The 23495-nt window shown below is 33.1% G+C and overlaps 1 protein-coding gene across 3 annotated transcripts in view; it reads right to left on the bottom strand.

Annotated features, from left to right (window-relative positions):
- The window catches only part of LOC124357471 (putative vitellogenin receptor), an 81522-nt gene that overhangs the window by 6243 nt on the left and 51784 nt on the right, over positions 1 to 23495 (bottom strand). For all 3 annotated transcript variants that reach the window (XM_046809299.1, XM_046809298.1, XM_046809300.1), the window contains 13 exons: positions 23005 to 23323; positions 22758 to 22887; positions 22507 to 22595; positions 19667 to 19910; positions 18626 to 18834; positions 15967 to 16080; positions 14590 to 14832; positions 10906 to 11064; positions 6983 to 7217; positions 5998 to 6229; positions 3611 to 3833; positions 3211 to 3529; positions 1829 to 1946 (listed from right to left, as the gene is read on the bottom strand). In XM_046809299.1, the coding sequence (XP_046665255.1) occupies positions 1829 to 1946; positions 3211 to 3529; positions 3611 to 3833; positions 5998 to 6229; positions 6983 to 7217; positions 10906 to 11064; positions 14590 to 14832; positions 15967 to 16080; positions 18626 to 18834; positions 19667 to 19910; positions 22507 to 22595; positions 22758 to 22887; positions 23005 to 23323 (2634 nt within the window). The remainder of the gene's footprint in view (positions 1 to 1828; positions 1947 to 3210; positions 3530 to 3610; positions 3834 to 5997; positions 6230 to 6982; positions 7218 to 10905; positions 11065 to 14589; positions 14833 to 15966; positions 16081 to 18625; positions 18835 to 19666; positions 19911 to 22506; positions 22596 to 22757; positions 22888 to 23004; positions 23324 to 23495) is intronic.

Raw genomic sequence — 23495 nt, 5'->3', positions numbered from 1 at the left:
AATTTTAAATAAGAAGAATAGTATAACCGGGATGAGCCTACATGGGCCTAGGACCTGTGCGTAGGCTCTGGTCGTGAATATTAGAACTCAAAACTAATAATAGAACAAATGATTTTATAAGTAAATAATAGTAGTTTAGTAATTTTTGAGATTATTAAATGGTTTTAGAATTTATTTTTAATCCGGCTGGATGGCAATGAGAACAGTGACCACGCAGGCAATTTATGAGTCACATTGATAATGATACGTAACCGAGTATAAATCTAGTTTTGCTGCACTGTCGTATGAAGTATTAGTTATGGTAATTATAGTGAAGGACAGACCGAATAACAATAAATAGCGAGGAAGGGTTAGAAGTTCAGCGATAATAAGGGACAACAGGTCTATATACTTCTTCGCCATCTAACGATAGTAACCAATCCATGTGGTAACACATGGTCGATATAGGTGCGATGTGCTGGGTCGATCTGAGAGGAGGCGTTCTGAGTAGTAGTTTGCATAATATTATTTCAATGAACCGTTAAAACTTATAGTCAACCTGGGTATTAAGAAAAGTGGTGGGAACTTAATCGGTTAAATGTATAAAATGTGTTATTTATAAAAATAAATTATTTTCAAACGAGCAATGTGTCTGTTTGATGTTTAGTAATTTATTGAAACATTTGTAGTGGAATAATCTTATGATAAATCAAAGGCATATTAATCAACCAAGTCCATTGTTCTTAAGTATTAACGTTTAAAATATTTAGTAATGCATATAATAACATACAGTTAATTTTTGTTAATCATTTCTATTAATAATATATATTTACATTTACTAGATTCCTGAAACAATGCATTTATTGTTATATATCTAACCATTCACTGTACGATATGCTGTTTCTTCCTCTATTCGAATACTTTTTTACTAGCAGATCCTTTCGTTCACTCGGTCATTACATTCAGTTCATTTTGTTCAGTCAACACGATGACCAGTAAAACACGCTCTAGCGGGAAGGCTTAGTAACTCTGTACTGACCGGTTCAACTGAACGGGTCGCAGCAGTGAACTATACCGACTGAGCCGGATTAGTCAGCTGATTTATTAGATTGAAATAGAGTGAGCGCCGAGCAGTGGTGGGGATACTTGGAGGGGTGGTGGGGGGATATTTACCCCACCCTGCGTGAACTCAAATCAACCAAGGTTTTTTTGTTAGCGGTTTACCTATAGGTATTATGGTTTACGGGTCATTGCTTACTAAATATCTAGAATGAGAGTGAGCATTCATCTTTTTTCATGTTTTTGAGGAAAAATAAAATGAACAGAAGTCGAATAAAATTCCCGTTGGCATTAGGGGTAAGATAGTCAAAAGATATGGTAACAAACACATACATTCTTGATATGCTAGAGGCAACAATTTTCTGGAAACAAACCTGATGTTACCTATGGAGGACATATATACTGGACTATGTAACACTGGTTTAGTTTATATATATATATATATATATATATATATATATATATATATATATATATATAAAACGTATTATATATGTTGGTTTAAAAAATTACCTTTTGTCCTCAGTTTTAATCTATTTCAAACCAGGTTTCAATGCTGTATTGCACCTTTGTTATATAGTTATCAATAAATAAAAGACACAAACAAAATTCGTCCTAAAAACACGATATTAAAATGTGCTTCTAATGTTTACAACAGATCCTCACTAAAAGCAAAAGGTAATCAAAACCGCATTTTAATATCAGTCCAAGGTATTATTGACCAAAATAAGTAAATCAAATATGAAAATGATTCAAATTTAGTTAAATAATGTATCTGTAAACTACATACATTATCCGCTGTGATAGGGTTCTCGTACTGGTGCTCTCCAGGATTCAGCCTGGAGTGGTGAAACACTGTTTCCACATGGGAGGGAGCCACGCCGTATGCTGGGTTGTTGAAGTGGATACTGAAATGTTCATTTTGTATACTTATTGTGTGAGTAAGGGCTTACAGTATTATTAAGAGCAACAGTTTCAACTACCATACCTAAAACAGTTTTATCAAGAAGGTACTACAGTGTTATAACCACCACCACCGGTTTGTTGTCAAGGTGTATTGTGCAAGTGGGTACAGATATACTTGGAAAATGTAATTTTTAATTTAATAACAATTTTTAAATAAATACTGGTTTGTCTGTAATAATTAATTATTTACCAAAAGAATAGAGTGTCATTTTGTCACTGTGAGACCACAGGAAACAGAGTCGAGGACAAAAAACTATGCTCATGATAGTGACAAGAAAGTTTCCTCCTGTAAGAGCAGGGTGTCACTGTGAGACCTCAGAAGACTGAGTCAAGGACAACTATGCTCATGATAGTGACAAGAAAGTTTCCTCCTGTAAGAGCAGGGTGTCACTGTGAGACCTCAGGAGACTGAGTCGAGGACAACTATGCTCATGATAGTGACAAGACAGTTTCCTCCTGTAAGAGCAGGGTGTCACTGTGAGACCTCAGGAGACTGAGTCGAGGACAACTATGCTCATGATAGTGACAAGAAAGTTTTCTCCTGTAAGAGCAGGGTGTCACTTTGTCACTGTGAGACCTCACGAGACTGAGTCGAGGACAACTACGCTCAAGAGAGTTTCCTCATGTAAGATGGCTTCTTTTTTCTAACTACAATTTTAATAAAATCTCAGTATTTAGACCTATTTTAAATTACCGTCTATTATAAATAACACATTTTACTGAACCTTAATAGCTCAATAATGTTTTTTGTTATCAGTGTTTCAATAATTAATAAGTGAGTTGTCTCTCTAGAGAGTAAGGTAAACATTACTCCTTATATAGAGGGCACAAATAGCCACTTTGCACAGGAGGTGAGGAAAACATTCTTCTGAAATATTAATATATTTGTACCAATGGAAAATTATTTCAGAAATATAGTGATAAGGTAACCTCTATAATTAACTGAGTTTAACTAAAAACAGTTTTAATATTTTATAATACATCTATAACACATTAAAAAAATATTTTAAATGCCAAAGGTCATCATTGTAAGTTGCAAATGCAGCTTAACTTTCAGTACTGAATTTATTTGTTCCTCAACCCTTTATCCACAATTATATGCTTAAGAAACTTTTCCACTAACATGTAACCATTTAGAAAAATAATCCTACAGAGAAAATATATAAAATGTTAAAACGAGGTACTGTAATCTGCATAAGGACTCACTTTGGTAAAACAGGCTTGCGGGTGACGCTGATACATGAATGGAAGTAGCTTAATATATCATTCCGAAGTAGGAAGATGATAACAATCACAATAGGCAGGAAGACAAATGTTATCATCAGCACTTTGAATACGGTCCAGATAAAACTGGAGCCATCTGAATTCTGGACGACTTTGGTGGAGAAATTGGGATGAGTCAGCATGGACGAATCTTCACATAATTGGCCTGGAGGCACCTTTGTACCGTCGGCACAGAGACACACAATTCCGGACTGGGCATGCACACAAAGGTGGGAGCACTGGCCAACACATTCACTGGTTCCTACACATACATTACATGTGCATTACTGAATGTCTTGATTCATTGAGTAAATAAATTCTAATCATGAAATTATGGTTGTACCTCGTTCCTGTAGAGATTCTTGCATGATGGTGAAGGTTGCTGGGGCAGACAGTGTGTTTCGAGGGTGTATTTTAAGCACATCACAACGCCATGCTGATGGACCGCTCACTGCACACTGCCACACATTGCCGTAAGTGCCCAGATGTTGTCTGCGAGTCGTTGTGCGGCCCTCAACCATCCAGTATACCGAGTGCTCAAACAGACCAAGCTTTGTTGGGATATCCTATGCAGTTAAAACAGAGGACTTATTCACCACTCTAATCTTTATATTTAGTATTATTCCAATCAGATAACAGTTGTTGACTGTAGTTATAATTTTCAATTTCCAAATTAAACAGCATAGAACTAAGGCAGAACACGAATGGTCAACCAAAGCTAAGATCATTTAGACGGTTAACGTCCTCAACTTATTGACTGTTATGAAGGAAATATATTAGAGGAAATAACAATATTCCCTTTACTATAAAAATAATTTTTTCTAAAATTATGAAAACATGATCAAGTCATTTATTCACACGTAAACAGTAAGAATAGTTTAGAAACCCATAAAAACACTATAAGGTATTACTGGCTGAGTGTTAGTATCATAATCAATCACTCAAGAAGCTAGAAAAACTGGATTTCTGTTTGTTTGTCTGCACAATATTTCTAGAATAAACTGAGCTTTTGCACAGCGGTTTATTTCTATCTGAGTAACATCGATGATTGTGCATGTCACTCCATGGATTGTAGCTGAGGATTATGATGGTTATTGGACATTTTTACATTGGTCTTATGGGTAACAATGATGGCAACAAGAAAATCATGCAAGAAACTGATTATTAAACAGACGAGTCCAATCATTCGACATTTTAACATGTGCCGATATTTAGTACATTGGTTAGCAAAACTTTTGTTACATTTTATTAGGATCTTCAATACTCTGTTGTATGAGTTATTTGCATACAAGATAGAGTTTGATGGTAGTGCATGGCCGTCTAGGGAATTTAGCCGAGTGTTATTAAAGCCTATAACTCAGTGTGATATATCGAGAATGAATTAAGCGATAACTTACATTTTTTTATACTTTGCTTAGCTATCACTAAATGCTCTGGCAATCTGTCTATCTGCATGTGTGTCTGTTTTTCTACTAAATATCTCAAAAACAAATTGAGCTATGGACTTAATATTTTCTGTAACATCAACTATACTTACGCCAATTCATGTTTGATGATGAGTATGTTTCTCTATGGAATTTGGTTTATCCTTTACATAGTTAACTATCCGTAGGACTGATTTAATGAGCAGACTTTAAATTTGGATTGAACTTTCATTTCTACTATATAGACAAGAATAAGATCGATGATGGTGCATGTCTATTAATGAAATTTTGGTGAGTGTCATTGAAGCCAATTACTCAGTAGGCTGGAAACATTTCTCTTCTGCCTGATTGTCTACTTGCAGGACATCTCGAGAATGAAATGACCTGTGGTCTGTTATCTGACACGTGATGTATATTTATATCTAGTATAGTTATTGAATGGAGAGGTTTATCACCCCTCTTTGTCAGTATGTATCACCCACTTTATGTTAGTGATAGAAGCCGGTACAAATGGACACATGATGAAAAACAACAATTGACCATCTGTCATTATTATTTAGAATTGAAGATTTTTAATAGAGTTCATATTAGTTGGTAAGACAAATTTCCCTATTCAAGTACATTATTTATACATAGTATGGTTTCAAGACTATAATGTTACTAATACTATAGTACTAGACACATTATAGCAAGCCTGGCCATATGGGCAGTTACCGCGCCCATACTATTCGACTATTCTGCATGTTTTTATGTTATTATTTATAGTTTAAACATGTGCTAATTTAAATCATGAACGTAAATTATTTCGGAAAATAGTAGAGAAGTACAGATGAGCAGTAACGATTACTCGATTGTTGAATTGAATCGATTATCCAATAACTAGTAATTCTTCCGTTAAAGCTGGCAACACTGCGCCACAACCCAGGGTTTCACTGATATGTCTCGTATGATAAGTATTCATAACTGTTTATATTGAAACCATGTAGACAAACAGGGCATGTTTCTTCCTTATAGAAATGAAAACAGTTTGCAATATAATTTATTTTTGTCTAACACTAGATACATTTCAAATTCAACCCTCAGAGAATAGCCTGAACACAACTGAGTTCAACGATGGAAAGCATTGATTGTCATAGCCTAGTGGTAAACTCATGTCTGATTTGTTTGTTTAGAGAAACAAAATTTAAATTATATTCCAATATAAACTGTGGATTACAAATTAAACACTAACTAATCTATCGGATAATAAACTAAATTCATTTTGTTGTAGAAAATTAACATTAGTTGTGTAAAACGAAAAAATTACCGGAGAAGCGAAGATGGTTTGCTTGTTCATGCCGAGGTAGGTCATCCTGAGTACTTCCCGTCGTTCAGTGTTCAGCCAATAGATCATCTCATGCAGGGAGTCAAGAGCCAAGTCTGCTATATGCTGGAGTATTGGCTCCAACACAACTGTCATCTGTGAGCCAGATAGGTCTGCTCGCTTTATCATACTTTTTGTCTCCCCGTAGCTAGTAGATGTACTCCAGAACATCAACCTGTTACATTAAATATTGGTTACCATAAAGAAATAACATTAAATAGGCAAACTAAATTTAAAATAAGAATAGGCTACTTATGGAAAACACAAAACTTGAAATTAAAATAAAAAAAAATCTAGCTCGCTATAGAATACTAATATGTATATTTTGATTAACATCTCTTCTTGGTTTTCTAACAAGCACGATTTTTTTCAACACTAACTTAGAACGTTAAATGTGCTAATACATTTTTAATTCTAGCATTTGTCTGGCAACTGATATACTACTAATTATTAGATTCTATTATAACTATGATTTTTATAAATCTATAAGCCAATAATATGGGGGTAAACTGTATTATATGAAAAGTATAAATAAATCAACATTAAAATTATGATTAGTGTCATAAGAATATTTACTTTTAATACTTTATCTTACTTTTAGTGAATACAATCCTAATTATGTTTGAAGTTTTACTGTAGGAATATGAGGGCACTTCTAGCACTCTCTTATTGTTATATCTCTTTCATCTAGCACTTGAACTAACATCAACTAAAATATGATCTGAGAAACATCATTTGATATTTTAACCATTTTGATACCATTCTATTTCAACCTCCACTAACCACTAAAACTAGTGTGATTGACAATTAACTTTGAAATTGTTGTGATTGCCTGTATCTACTAAAAAAACTAGGTTACATTGCAAATAGAAACTGGCTCTCAGCTTCTAGAGTATTGTGTAAGCTACTTGTCTCATTTCAGACTTACCGCCTGATTGGGTCAACGGCTAGTGAAGAAATGGTTTCACCTGGTGGAAAAGTTGCAATTATAGCACAACGTTGTAGTTCAAAGTTGCACGCCTTCAGGATGTAGTTTCTCTCTACAAAGTAAAGGTTCCGTGTGACCCAGTCCAGTGCCAGTTTCCCTGGTCTCACCAGTTTACTAATTGTGTCTGTAGTGTTCTTGGTGTTCAAGCACGTGCGGCTGATGTTTCCAGTTAAATCTGTAATTTTATAAGAATATCACATTATTCAGCAAATATCTTGAGCAACAAAAATGTTGCACTAGGAATCCTTATACAGTATTACAATCTCCTGAAGATTGGAGTAGTTACAAAATAAAAGATAGTACTGTACAAAACTCTAGAATGGATGAAAGTGAACAAAGTCTTTTTTTATCAATTTATAAATAAATTAAAGATAGATATTGTAAATGGTTTTACCCTCTGGGTGATCTGTGATGATGTGCCTATTTTGATTAAATATGCGCATGTCAAAAACAATTTAAAAAAAGCCAAAGATGTTATTATGATACATAGTGTAATATATTTTAATCTGTATATTCTGGAGACTCACAAAATCATAGTACAAGTGTATCAGACAGATAGCAGCATTAACCACCACCTGCTGACACTGCACCACTGACCTCAGACACAGCTGAACTGCTAGCAGTATACTTGCTTATAGTATACTGCAAACATTGACATGGCTACTGGTTACCTTAAATCAATGTAATACTGATATGATGGTTTACCACTTGACATACTTCAAATTGTAAAATATAATTAATAATTTTAAGTTATTGATTCGAAGAACTTAACTCATTTCAACAAAAAAGCAAATCAGTGCCACATCACAAAAATTGCCATACAAGTGGCTTAACACACGTCACTTGCCTTCAAAAAGATAATGAAGTTCCATATCATACAAGTTGGCACAAAACTGTTTGGCCACCTGTGACTAGGGCACCGACCCAGACGCCGCATCAGCACTGACCCACAGAAATAGAACCAGCTATGGTATTGTTTATTGACACAGCACTTGACTACCATTTAACTAAATACATCTATTCAACTTTTGTAGATAGACAATAGGAACCAGACAATCACTGAATAGATATATTTCAAAATTAAATTGATCCACTAAATTGAATTAGATTCAAAATGCCAACAAAATATCCTTGTGGCTCATGTTCATTAGGGGTTAAATTCTCAGGAATAAAATGCACTGGACCCTATAACATATGGCACCACACAGGTTGTCAAAACATACCTGAGAAAACTTTTACGAAATGGACTGAAAAAGAAATTACAGTATAGAAATACAGTAATTAATTGTAAAAAATAGACAAAAAACCCAACATCACTTATAAGCTTATTAAATAATTGCATTGCAAATACCTTGAAAGTAACCGAATCTGGTTCCCAAGACTAAGAGAAATTGGCTCTAAACTTATATCTCAAAAGTACAGAATATGAAAGTGATACAAGCCAATTAGACAAATTTTCAAAAATGTTTGTGAAACTAAATTTGAAATAAAAATTTAAGAACTTGAAAGTGAACATCAGCTCATAAAGGAGAAACAGTTCCAATCAGAACTTATTAAAACTTTTGAGGAACAAGACAGAGAAAAAGAACGTCTTATCTCAAGTCATATAAAGAAATTAAAAAGCTGAAAGTAGTACTAAACAAAATGAAAATTAATTGTGACAATGAAGTTGGTTGGAAGTAATGTTTAGAAAGTACAGGAACACAAACAGACACATCAGAGTCCTGTAACATGATACCCATAGCACCTCTTCTCCTTGAGTTGACAAAACTGAAAAGTCGTCAAGACAATATAGAACATTTAATGAATAAATTCCCAGAAAAACTGGAAAATAAAATAATAAAGCCAGTCATGACTCAAATTACACCGGTTGCTACAATAGTTCTATGTAATAAGTACTGTGGATCACCTAAAGGCCCAAAAGTTCAACAAAGCAAAGGAAAAAATCAATTCAGTATATCTCTGCAAGTGGCGAAATCCCAAGTAGCATTTAAATCTAAACAACATGTAGAATCAACGGATATACAGAATACCACTGATGTTTTAAATAAAACACAAAATCCTCTTCACGTGTCAAACTTATTTTTGTGAGAACAAATACTATGAGGACACTACATTCACTCATACAATACCCGCCATGCATCAAACTTTCATCTTCCATCTTCCATTGCACCATACTACACTCTTTGAGAAGAAACCTTCTTATGCAAGCAGAAAACGTTTTAAAATCCTTCCTGAAGAACTGAAAGCACTTAAGAACACGATAAGTTCTTAAACTGGAGGAGTGAAGAAGGAAATTGACATTAATAATTACTTGATTTTAAAACCTACCAATTAGAAGATTTAAACTTATATACCAGATGTATCTGTTAACTTTGAAACAAATTGAAAATCTTAATGTATATGACACTATCCTGATCTCTAAGTTTACAAATAAAAAAATGTGTTTACTCTTTATTGTATTATTGTAATCTCTGATCCCTTGTATTCTGTCAAATGTTGAAGTTTGCTTTTGTAAAAAAGATTTTTAAATTCTCACAATCACTACTTTACTATACAAATAACAATTGAAAATTTTAAATAGCCATTTTGTTCACTCTGTTTGTACATTGAGAAAAACTACTCATATATGGCTCACTTTATAAAAATACTCAAATTGATATACAGGGTGTCCAGCAACCATTTGAACAAACTTTGCCACATTGTTCAGCAGGCCAAAACTAACAAATAATGCAATATAACAGGTGCCCTATTTCGCTTCGTTTAGCGTCTGTCTGTCTGTATGTGTTTTTTGGGAAAACAATTACTACTCAAAAACCACTTAAGATACAGAATTCAAACTTAACAGTTATGTTAACCTAGTGCTGGTCCTTTTCAGTGAAAAAAACAAAACAAATATCTCATTGCATTTCAAAATGGCGGCCGTTCAAAATTTTCAAATTGTATTAGCTTTGAAACGGCTACTTTGACAACAAATTCACCAGGATAACTTTTTTTAGCATATTTTATTACCAATTCAACAGTTTTTGTTTCAAAAAAGATTGAATAACAAATAACTGAGTTACAGCACTAAACGTAAAAACAGGTTAAATCCATGAATTGCAAGTACATACAACAATGTAGTGGATTTTTACGAATAAAACATAACTGTTAAGTTTGAATTCTGTATCTTAAGTGGTTTTTGAGTAGTAATTTTTTTCCCAAAAAACACATACAGACAGACAGACGCTAAATGAAGCGAAATAGGGCACCTTTTATATTGCATTATTTGTTAGTTTTGGCCTGCTGAACAATGTGGCAAAGTTTGTTCAAATGGTTGCTGGACACCCTGTATACAACAGTGAAGCTATGTACTCCGGACTTCAAAGTTTTGAACATATTCCTCACACTACCAGAAGAATAATCTTTTAATGATACATCCAAATCATAATCCGCCACGTTTATATCACTAGTATTTTCTATATTCTAAAACGTCTCTGATTTGATTTTAACCTAAATTTATATCCGCTGCAACTAAATAGAGCTGGACTTAAAACAATAACACGGCAATGTCATTACTGTACAATTGTGACAACAATAAAAAAAAAAAAACTAATTGAAAAACATTGATATATTGACTAACAAAATATTCAGTTAGATTCCATAGAGAATACAAAACACGGGCGGAGGATATAATTGTTGCAGCCGATACTATTATCACCATGAGGTTTAAATATGTTGAAAAGTAATTCATAATAAAGAACTTCATGTTGTTTAATAGAGAGATGGTTTATCACTCAATGAGTTTGCAACACATTGTCCGATTGTCTGGCATAGCCTTACCTCTGTTTATTTGAAATGTAACAAGTAAAGCGTCACATCACCTGAACTCCAATAAATGCATTTCTTGCGAGCATCAACATCTAGTCCTGAAACTTGGAAGTTAAGAAATGGAGACTCGTACATCACTCCCAGGCTAGAGTGAGAGTTGGTCACATAACGGATCTGTTTATCAATCACATAAACAATCTGCATCTCACTTCCTGTAAACCAACAATAGTAAAACATTTGGGTTTTTAATTACAATACTTTTCTAGCAAATAAGTTACTATTGCCTCATTGCAATTCAGATAAAATACTCATAATGTAATTTTAGTACGAGTTCTAGATATATATATATATACGAATTTATGTCACTTTTTTCAATCTGTAAAAGTACATTAATGGAGGTATAACAAAATAAGAATACTATAATATAACACTAATGTGGTTAGTTATCATAAAACCAGTTATATCTTTTCCTAATTCTCTAATAAGTTAGTAATTAGGGTGAGCTAATTATCTGTATTACAATTCATGGTTATCTTTTAGTTTCAAGAGTAATTTTAGTTACATAATATACTATATAATACATAAATTTAACGATCAAAGTAATACACAATATTAGAGTTATGTGCTAGGAATCACTCTGAATCAAAATAATAGGTTGAATAAAGAATTAGTTTCAAATCATGTCTTGCACTTAGCAGTAAATCAACTAATGAAATCATGAAGCAAGTTTATAAAGATTTTTCACAACCAAAGCTCCCAGAACTGTGTTTTTGGAAATTGTGTTTATTCTGGAGCTCTGCCCTCTTGATCCCAAATGTATTTATTAACGAATCACAAGACATGAGGTATAGAATATCTGTGCCAAATTTGAATAATATTCATCTACTCGCAGGCAATTTCCTGTTAAAAAACAGTACACTATGTTCATGTATTCTTTTCCTATCATATTATAAACATTCCTGAGATAATTGATAGTCGTTCCTTCGTGAGCCTCTTTGGCGCATTATGATATTTCCTCCCTCTATCTTTTGTGGTTTTTTCAAGGTGTTGATAAGTTATTTGGTACAATTAATTTATATGGATGAATCTCGATAAACTAATTAGGTTATAAATAATCAAATTCGGTCTGTTAAAATTTCTGTGTAAGACATTTCCAGTATTATTGTGGAGTTTGCCTTGTGCTTCGACCAAGAAAATGTATCAACGAAAACCAATTTCAACCATAAAGCGTCTTCTTTCGGCTCTTTTCAATTACCTTCGATCTAACCAAATTCGATTACCTTATGTGCGAACATTCACGGCTTTGTACAATGAGGTTGTTTTTATAACAGCCTTTAATAGTATTTTCATTACATTAGATAGTTTATTGATCACTGGTGCAATCTAAATTTAAAATTAGGCAATAACTTATTCTATGCAATCTGCATTACATTACCAATCAAGCACTTTACAATAATAATTTTCTAAATTTTAAATGTAAACAAATGTTTCTGCCTCTTTGGTGAACTTCAGCTGAAAATATTCACAGCTGTTAAGTATCAGTTCACTTTGTATTACGTGTCATAGCGCAGTCTGCCGTACCGAAGGTAAAACATTCCAAAATCAACTACAACTTTTAAATAAAAATTTAATTAAATAGACTATTTAAATATGACCAAATTGTGAATCTAAACCATTCTCGAATCCCCTTCAACACATACAAAAAATTTCATCAAAATCGGTCCAGTCGTTTAGGAGTTCAGTTACATACACACGAACACAAGAAATATATATATATATATATATATATATATATATATATATATATATATATATATATATATATATAAATTAATAAAAGGCTCAGACCAGTCCACTTGATTCAGTTCTCTCTTGCTACATTTAACTGATATCTTGGTTAACCCATGAAATCGCTATGTTAAGTTTCACTAAGATCCCTTCAGTAATAAGGTTTCAAGAATTTTACTAAACAGATTTTTATTCTGAGTCTGTGACCTCTTCGGCCCAACTGTATTTTGATTTTACAAATTTGATAGATAAAAGTCTTAACATTGCTCACTACATGTTGAGCACTAGGCTTCAAAACATTTAGCCAATTACAAAACCAATCCAACTAATTTTGCTTGAGGCTAAAATTTAAAGCTAATTCTCAAATTCATATAATCACAAAAGTGAAGCTAGAACCAATAGTTTTCTTGATATGTAAAATTTGCTAAAGCAATTTTGTAGAAATTAACGAACATTAAACTTACCCAAACACATACTAATGAATTTGTTATAACCTCATGTGTATCAAAAATCAATAATTATTAATTGTTTCTTATAAAATTAATTTTAAAATCCAAAAAGTGGCATTTTAGGTTTTTTTAACTGTTGTTAAACAAGGAACGTGCATTTATTGTGGTTTACCCACAAATCCAAAAAAAAAAAAAAAAACATCTTAATCTTCCTGCAATCCAAACAATAACCAATACTCCAATTTCATCTCTGATGCTGTGCTTTTATGCACATGTAGTTAGTTTCACTATGTATGTAGTAACAATGTTGAAGTATGAGGCTAAAAACAAACAAGCTAGACAGAGGTTTCCCTAATTATTTTTAAACACAATAACATGAGTGGTATTAAGTATACGTCTTGTAACAGGTCAAATTACGACATTTGAATATTCGCGGGGAATTGGCAGACTGTGACGTCAATGAATCGGCAGACTGTGACGTCAGTGAATCACATGTTGTCGGAATTGAGATTTATTTAATAACGAAGAAATTTATTGAACTTTATTCGGGAAAAGATTTGATTAATTAAAATGAAGTAAACATAACCAAAATTCGTGTTTTACAAAAACATTAAATAGAATTACGCAGAAAAGCCAATTGTGGTATGAATGACTTGTATATTGATGACGTCATAAAGCACATGTTGCTAAAAATTTAAATAAAAAGCTTTGAAAAAATAATAAAAAGAAAATAGAAATACTTAAATTGATTAATTATAGTAAACGTAATAAATTTCAACAATTATAAAAAAGAATTAAATTAAATTTATTCGTGAAGACGCTGATTTGAACGAGAGAGGGGATGAGTATTGTTTTGAGTCGGTATCCGTCGTTTTATACGGAGATTCGCTCTTCTTTCACCAGACTCGAAGCAAGGAGGTTGTGTTAGTTCTCCTGGGATAGTAATGATCTGTTGTATAGTATATTGAAATTTAATCAAGGATGGGATATTGTTTAGACTTTTAAAATTATCAAAGCACTGCAAGGTGAGTGAAATTATAATATGTGTTGAGAGTGTGACATTTAATAAATTAATCTCGTGGTCACTTGGTTTGACTTTCTTTAAATATCCCTTTTATAAAAAGTGTGGAGTGATGTTAAATTTTGTAATCATTACTTAACATATTTTGGAACCCTGACATACACACAGACTTGTCTCTGGTGATAACACCAGAGACGTTCAAATCTAATAATTTTTGAGTAATACCGAGGGAATACAGCTAGCATTGGGCAAGATGGTGACCGATACCATGATGAGCAACATGGTACAACAACGTGCCACTGGTGACAAGGGGCGTACAACTACATGGTGAGTCAATAACTCAAAAGAACTGACTTTCAGCAAATTATCGCAACCAACGTGGGGGTGACACATAGCAAATTGGCGTTATGATCTGCCACTCTCATCAAATTGACATCACTTCAAATCTGAAATACATCAGTCTTTTCTACAGTAGTTACCTTTGGCTTTGCAAGTCATACGATTGTCCTGTAGTTGAAAGTCCGGATAGCGACAGCTGCAGGTGAAGCTGCCGGGTGTGTTGTGGCAATACTGGGAACAAAAAATGCCCAATGCACACTCATCCACGTCCTGACAAGTCCGGCTGTCACCACTCAGCTGATAACCTGGGTAGCAGGCACACCGAGGACCGAGTGGAGTCTCCTGACATGTGTCCATGCAACTTGAGGGCAGGCAACCTCCACCTGGACATAAAATTCATCATTCAAGATACCACTCAATACAGGTTTACCCCACAAGTAACACCATTTTGTTACATTGCTGTCTAGCTAGACTTATAAGTTCGATTAGTAATATTTAGTAGAATGCTGACAAATGAATTAACTTATTTCACAAGTGGGTTTACTTACAAATGTTTTTTATATTTTAGAGCCTGGCCCTCTTACTTTGTAAAATATAGTTTTTTGAAATCACTCTGTGATCTTATTTCTAGCTCTTTTCTCCTAAATTAATTTTTTAATTAACTTATCATGGGCTATTCTCTCTGCTGAGGGGATATACAGTTGCTGGTCAAAAAAAAGTAAGTAGCTTTCTAGGCACTATGTTCATGTACAGTGTTTCGTTTTCATAAGTTTAACCATTCAACAACGATTAAGCTGTTTAGTATTTAAGTTTAATTTATTGTAAAAAGCTGTTTACTGTACAATTAGCTAAATCTCAAGAGTTATGTATATAAGTAAGACAAAGAGAGAATGGCATTATTGCTGTGCAGTTGGTATCATTGAATTGGCCAACTTGTTTCCGCCCTGTACATAATGCAGTCAACCAACTTCCTCTATCAGCCAAAACGTATCATATTCAATTAAATCTATTAAATCACCATAATTAATTGTTTTCTCCTCTCTCGTGTTACTATTAGTATGTAACTCCCTCTCAGCGAGATCTTGGTACGGCTTCCGTGGCTTTTGGACTTACGAAATAATGATTTCGACATCTTCGCTCCTAAATTCTCATTCTGCCTGGCTTTCTACAAGTAATTAGTAGTGCCAGGCAGACTCGATTTACTGTGGACCCTTTCCCTGTCCTTGTTGGGATAATTGTGATACAAGGTACTATAGTTTGATTCTTTATGTCTGCACCGATGTAAAAGGTGCTGGTCCTCCTTTGTCCTTAAAATAAGTAATTTCTCTCAATTCAATTCATTTACTGCATTCAAGCTTTGTTCATAAGCTGTTTCCAAAAAGGAATTGGTTTCTGCTTAAAATAGTTTCAAAATTTATTTGACAAAAAAAGCTTGTCTAAAAATGTTTAAAACCATTTCTTTTTTAATGTAATGTCAAAACATTAAAAGAAAACATCTTACGAAACTATTCACTTACCACATCTGCCACCCTCATCACTTCTATCTTCACAGTCTGGAGTTCCATCACAGACTTTGCTGAATGGTAAACATTTCATATTTTTACAAGTAAAATCCAGACACTCAGAATTGTCTAAAACAAAGTAAAGTTTTCTCAACAGATAAAAAAAAACCTTTTTAACCATCAATTAAATTGTTAAAGGATATTGCATTATGTAACTATTAGTTTACAAACTAATTTTTCTTAATTTATTAAGTTAACTTTTTTTATTTTAAAACTACCAAAGGATAGTAAAAATATATAAACACATTTTGGAAACACTTATACGAAAATTTATATAAGTATCAAAATAGGCCTATTTGTTACAATTCTCTAAAACTTGTCCTTTAGAATGTGGTTGTATTTCCTTTGTAACAGTACTTAGGTATGAAATATAAGAAATGCATTTAATGTATATATATATATATATATATATATATATATATATATATATATATACATATATTATATATATATATATATATATATATATATCCTAAGCTACAGTATAGAAAGCTGCCACCACCACAGTCGAATAAAGATACCAAATTATCAATTAGAAATACCTAAACTATTGAATCAAAAACATTCTGATTATAGTTATTTACAATTAATTATTGCTAGCTATTTTTAATGTATTAAAAAAATTAATTTATTATTCAAAAATTTTAATATTGTTCAAAATTAATTAATTGAAAATAAAATCATTAGTATGGTATTTGAGTAATGGCCACAAGTACAATGGGCATACGTGTGATTCATGTCACAAGCTGTCAGACACGTTTATCCTTCAAAATAGTAAACTTCGTTTGTTACATTTTATAAATACATATAGTCTATATAGTTTTTTATTCATAATTAAATTATTACTTTTTTATATATAAAAACAGTTAAACTATACCGTAATTTGAATACTTGCAACTTAATTCGGCTCAACATTTTGATTTTGGTAGTTTAGAGAATCATGAATATTTATGATTTTATTGTAATGGTGACCGCTTATTATGCTCCAGCCATGCCCTAACTTCCTCTACCAATATTGTACTGCATTACATAAAAAGAAAATGATGTTTTGTTAATGCAAATAATAATTTTTAATTGCTATTGGATGATGAAGTATTTTTTTGTATTTTAATAAAAATATTACTCAATGTAAATGTACCATAAAAAAAGAAATATTTACAAAGTAATGAAGTAATTAAATAAATTCAATTGGCTCAAAACTTATTTATTTAAACTTCAAGATTAAATGCACAGATAATTTATGAAAACAATAAAACATACTAATAATGGATCTAAAATCAATTGTCACAGGACTAAAAGAACCGGTCGGCCTGAGCGATGGGGAGAGTGTACAAATGACAATAGTGTGTGCATGAAGTCTTTCAACAACGACGTAGTCAGCTGGTGCTGGCCACCTTTGTTAACGATACACAGTGCTATATTTGTCTTTGGAAGAAAGATAAAGCCTTATTACTCATTATTATGAAGGATGATAATAAAAGACATTCGATATCAGTGTTTGTGAAACAGTTACTGTTATTAAAGTATTATATTGCATTTAACTAACTCCAGCAGCATTGAAGGCATTAAACTCTTGTGCATTCAAGCCCAAACTTGTCTGGCATTGTTATCAAGTCGTTTCTTCCCTTGGCAGAATCAACAATATGACTGTGTTGGGTTCTTGGTCAACTTGGGCTCAGTGCCTAGCATAACGGGGCCTCAGCTGTTCTGTAGTATTTTAGGTGTGAATCCTTTGGGGTTGTTTTGAAGTGGGTTCATGCTGAGAAGGTGGAAACTTCATCCAGGTTTGAGGATAAGCAGAATGGTCCTACTGTTGCCTTCCCCCAGTGTGGCATCTGGCCTTCTCTCCTTAAGTAGATCGGTTGTGGGTTTAATTATGGGACATGGTTACCTGAGGAAGCATCTGCACAGAGTCGGCATTTTCTGGGAGGATCTGCCATGTAGATTGTGTGACTGGCCAGAGGAAACCGCTAAACACCTGCTCTTTGATTGTCCTGTAATAGCAAGGGAGGGCTACACCATCTTTGGTAGTCTGGAAAAGGGTGATGAATTTTCCTAGAGGACCTGATCTTTGTTTTCGGCAGTTTCTAGAACTGATTGTCCTAATGGTATCTTCTGGGATGCACAAAAGGCCCTTGACGTTTAAGTGAATGACAATAAGTTGCTCCTTAGAAGAAAAAGAACTACCTCCAAATATATTTGGAGGGAAACCGCACAAGTGATGTGGAGGGCAGGTATGGAGTGGGTAGGGATTCACGTCAATGGGATTGACGTCAGTAGAGTTGGAGTATGTATATTTCAGTAGAGAAATTAGTTATGGTTCTATTAAATTTGCCTTTAATTAATTTCTTAGGTCAATTTGAAACGTAAGTAAAAGAAACACATTAGACTAATGTTGTAACTGATATATCAGAAATAGTTTAAAAAAGTTTCAATAGCCAAATATTTGATTCATTATTAAGAAACTATATCAATTATTACAACAAATTTTTATAATACGACTTGTATTGCACAAACATTCTTCTAGCTCAAACGTACATTTGAAATTGGCCTATTTATCTTGTTATTGTTAACTAAACTGATGATAATGAAGTAAAAGCAAATGGAGCCTTACTGTGGTTTACTGCTTTTTCAACTCCTTTCTCATAGTACTGACACATGGCAGGGTCCTCGTCAGACTTGTCTCCGCAGTCACTGTCTCCGTCACAGACCCACTCTCGCATGATACAACGGCCACTATCCACACACTGGAACTGGTGCTCCATGCAGCCACTGCATCCCATCTCATCCTCTCCTCTACTGCACTCTTTAGTCCCGTTACATCTGGCATGAACATTTAAATTGTCATTGAAGCATATATTGATTAGAATTTTATATTAGTTACTTATTAATTTTATATACATGTTTACATACATTTTAAATCTTGTTTTATAATGGACTTGGCTCAGAGCTGTAACTTCTTGTCAACTAGTGTAAATATTTAACTCTTATATATATATATATATATATATATATATATATATATATATATATTTATTTATTTATTTAGTGAAAATTCTTGGAGCTATTAGAAAGAATTTGGAACTACTTATTATAGCTATTTCCAACATATGTCTAATATCATTCTTATTTTTTAAATAGGGCCTTTAGGATCAAAGATTTCATCATCAGGAGACTATAAATAAATATTTATTTACATAATGCTTATTACTACTGTATTAAAATACCATATGAAGTAAATATAAAGATTTGTGAATATTTTTGCCAGTATAATAAATTTAGAAAGAACTATAAATAGGCATAGAATTTAGCTTTATTACAAAATGATAAAAGAGTAGAATGAAATTCTCATAACACTTTTGTTACATGTGGAATGAATTCCAAGCATTCAAGTGATTTATTTTAAATTCCTTTAAGAAACATTTTGTAATTTATAATTTTTATTTTTATTAAGTTTAGTTTGAATTATTTTATCTATTAAGTTATTGTCTACTTTTTTAATCTTTGTACAACAGCTATCTGCAATCTGAAAATTTTATCGGATATAAAACATCTTGTAAGAACAAATTATGTAACCTGGGGTTCTGTGAAGTCTATATCTAAAAGGATTAGGTTCTGAAGAGACTACGTCCAAGAATACCATCTACATTCTCACCTTGCACTAGCTGGCAAACACTTATCACAGGTGAATTGATTGTCATCACATTGCATCCGACCTCGTTGTTGACTGGTATCGGTGATGTGGACAGCAACATCTAGCTCCTCTGCCGGGGACCTGCTGCATCCTGTCTCGTCCGTGCCATCTTCACAATCATCCTCTCCATCACACACTAGTTGGTGGTCCACACAGTGACCATTGTTACACACCAGCTGGTCTGGGGCGCAGGAACTGGCTCTCACTGCAATCGTACATAGTTAGTCATACAGAAGGGAAAGAAATACAGAGGAAAAGACAGCAGAAGAGGAATTGGTGTTTTGAACCAAGGTTTGATACTTTCTTAACGTTTATATGGGGCAGGATAAACAACATTTCTGATTCTTGTTATTGTTACGTAGACATATGAGTCTGAAAATAACAATGGTTTCTAACTCCTTTCTCATGGTGAGGTCTTTGTCAGACTTGTAAACAGGTTAACAGTATTAAAATTTTGATAAGAATTCTCTGACATGTCAGAATTCTGTTACAAGTGGTTGTTTTGAGTGAGAGATAAATCATCATGATGTAATCACATGATGTAGCACACTCACCCAACAAGTGAGAGATCCAGATTTGTGTCCCGGCATAGCAAGTATTTTTTGTGATTCAATGTTTATTTAAATTAAATAGGCTAGTGCCATTTATACAAATTTAATGAAGTTGTGTGTGTGTGTGTGTGTGTGTGTGTATGTATATATATATATATATATTATATATATATATATATCTCACTTGTTGGGTGAGTGTGCTACCATTACACAACACAGCCCTTAATTTTTACGATTTAATTATTTAGTATTTTATATATATAAATATATAATTCTATCATAGTTAGTTTATCTCGTTTATATTCTTAGGTTTAATAATTCTATTAAAGAAATATATTTATAGAATGTTATGTCTGAAGAAGAACGCTAAGACATACGAAAATTTATTAAAAGTTTATCAATATTTGGTTTGTTAGTTTTGTATCAAGAGAGTATATAAAACCTTTATTTTTTCTAGTTTATATTTCTAGTTAGTTTAGTAATTCAATTTTGTAAATATTTATTCAATGTTCAGTGTAGAATGGCAAATGTCTGGAAAAATCCTGTTTCTTTCACAATCCTTCCATCATCAAAAACAAACTTCAAACAAAGTGTGGAAAATGTTAACAAACAATGTCAATTTTAATGTTGTGGGCCTATGTTGAGTCTAATATGAGTAAAAAGAGTGTTTACAAGTGACAAGTGAGATTCAAAGATGGCCGTAAGAACATTGAAGATGACAAACACTCTGAACGTCCCAGCCAATGAAAACGTGAAAAAAGTGGAAGAAATGGTTATGAATATTGCTATATTAAGATCAGAGAAGTCGCTGATGGTATTGGGATATCAATTGGCTCATGCTATAACATTTTTTTAACGTTTAAAATTTATTTAAAAAATGTTGAATTTTGAAAAAAAAAAACAGCAGTAAATAGAAGTTGCTCAGGAGTCACTAAATAAAATCAAAGACAATGCCGAATTACTGAAACGTGTTATAACAGATTACAGAACATGGGTTATGGATATGTCGCCGAAACTGAGGCTTGTCATCCCAGTGGAGGCGTTCAGGTTCAAGAAAACCGAAATAGGCTCTACAAGTGCAGTTGAACTACTTGATAACAGCGATTGGGTAACCTCCTTTTCACTGACTTCGCTTTCTTTTAGGAGGCAGAAAACAAGAACCGAAGAACCAATCGTCATAATGACATATAATTTTAACAGTAAGTCAAATAAAGTTATTTTAGGTTTCTGGTAAGAAAAACTCTTCCAATAATAGTGACCTCTGGATAATACCAAAGTACCCAAATGCCTACCCAATCTGCTAAAATCAACAATCGACACAGCATCGTCTTTGAGCTTGTTGAGTTCTTTTTTTACACATCTGATTTTTTTGTCATTGGGGTATAGGTTGGGTGAAGTCAGTGAAATACATTTACCATTAGGATGATTTTCCAGACTGTGAAAGTGTCTCAAGAACTAATTTACTATATCCCAAGGGCTTTCGTCTTGCCTTTGGCTGACATTGCTTATATTATTATTTCTAGTGATGAGACGTGTCAAATATTGCTTTCTTAAATTATCGGACATATCAGTATAGTTTCTTAAAATATAATTAAGACATGGATTGGGACAGGTGAAAACTTGATCACCCCTGACACCCTGGCTTGCATAACTGATGATAGGTCTTTGGCATGACTGTCACCAAAAATGTTGATTTACGAATCACCTCTGTTCAAAGCTGTAGGTGGTTCAGGCCTATTCGCACATTTATCAATTTTTAGTTTTCCAATCTTCTTGGGTTACATATAATATTCTTATTGTTTGTCTTTAAATTTCTTTCTACTGTTTGATGTTGGTTTATTTCAATTTTGTAGGAGTAAGTTGCTAATAGTTATGTTATCAGCATATCGTGGAAAATAGTTTGCTATAATGTTTTTCTCTTCCATTGTACGGATTATATTTATACAGTTTGTTTTAATTCTCCACTTCCTGTATAGTGAGAAAACAGAGGTTACTTTTAGAATGGTTCTCGTATAATGATAGCGAGTATCCTAAATCCTTCCAAATCACCTAATTTAACAAACTTTAAACTATGATTTTGTTTTAAATACTATGATTGACTGTATAAGAATATACCTTGGGCGATAACTGTTTTAATTAAACCCCAAGTTTATTTTGATACTAATTTGATATTATTTTGTTTTTATTCATGGGTAACTAAACAATGTAAAAAATGTTTAATATTTTTGTTGCAAGCTATCACAAACTTACAACAGGACTCATGCTCATCTGAGGCGTCCGTACAGTCAGGCTGATTGTCACACTCCCAAGTAGATGGAATGCAAGTCCCACTGGTGCATCTGTAAGTAAAATGTAAACTTGACCAATTTTCTTGACAAGAATACACCAAAACTTTTCTTTTGTAACACATATATTATTGAAATTATCTGTATACATTTTTAGAATTCCATATTGATTATATTTATAACAATTCTTAACAATTATATTCATAGATGTATTACCTAAACTCTTGTTCAGGATGACATGTTGTCTTCTCACATTGTTCTTCATCAGATGAATCCTCACAATCCTTTGAGTCATCACAACGCCAGGACATCGGTATGCAAGGTCCACTCTTGCATTGGAACTCTCCTGTATAGAACAGTTGTCAAGCTTAAAATTGTTTTCTTCATTGTTTGTTTTTATTTTTTAACATAGGAAAGTCTTATTTTAATTACCAAAACTAAAATTTAGTGAAATTTTAGAAACCTGCTTTACAGCCCATGTGGGAACAGCTCCGTTCGTCTGAGCCGTCTTGACAATGCCAGATGCCATCACAACGGTTATGGTGTTCCACACACTTTTCTCCGTTGTGACAGGAGAACATGCCACGAGCACAGCTTAACACAATCTCTTTACAGTCTACTTCGTCATCTCCATGGGGACAGTCGGCCCGGTGGTTGCATTGCAAAGACACGTGAATACATTCCCCTGTGTTGCAGCGGTACTGACCCACCTGGCAGTGTACAGGGACTTCACATGTCACACCATCTCGTTTCAGCACCATCCCAAATGGGCAGGCACAAGTCTGTGAGCAAATGTAATCAATAAATAATTACATTCCATTATTTAACAAGAGTACCAAGATCACCAAATGAATGAATATGAATTTATTTCCATGAGTTATAAATAATGGAACTAGACAATAATCTTTTGGAAATGAACTGCCCATAATTTTTAGTCATTATAGTTAGTTAAAA

This window comes from Homalodisca vitripennis, chromosome 3, assembly GCF_021130785.1.
Source record: "Homalodisca vitripennis isolate AUS2020 chromosome 3, UT_GWSS_2.1, whole genome shotgun sequence".
NCBI lineage: Eukaryota > Metazoa > Arthropoda > Insecta > Hemiptera > Cicadellidae > Homalodisca > Homalodisca vitripennis.
Note: the sequence above shows the minus strand (reverse complement) of the source record. Positions and strands in the feature narration are given on the sequence as shown.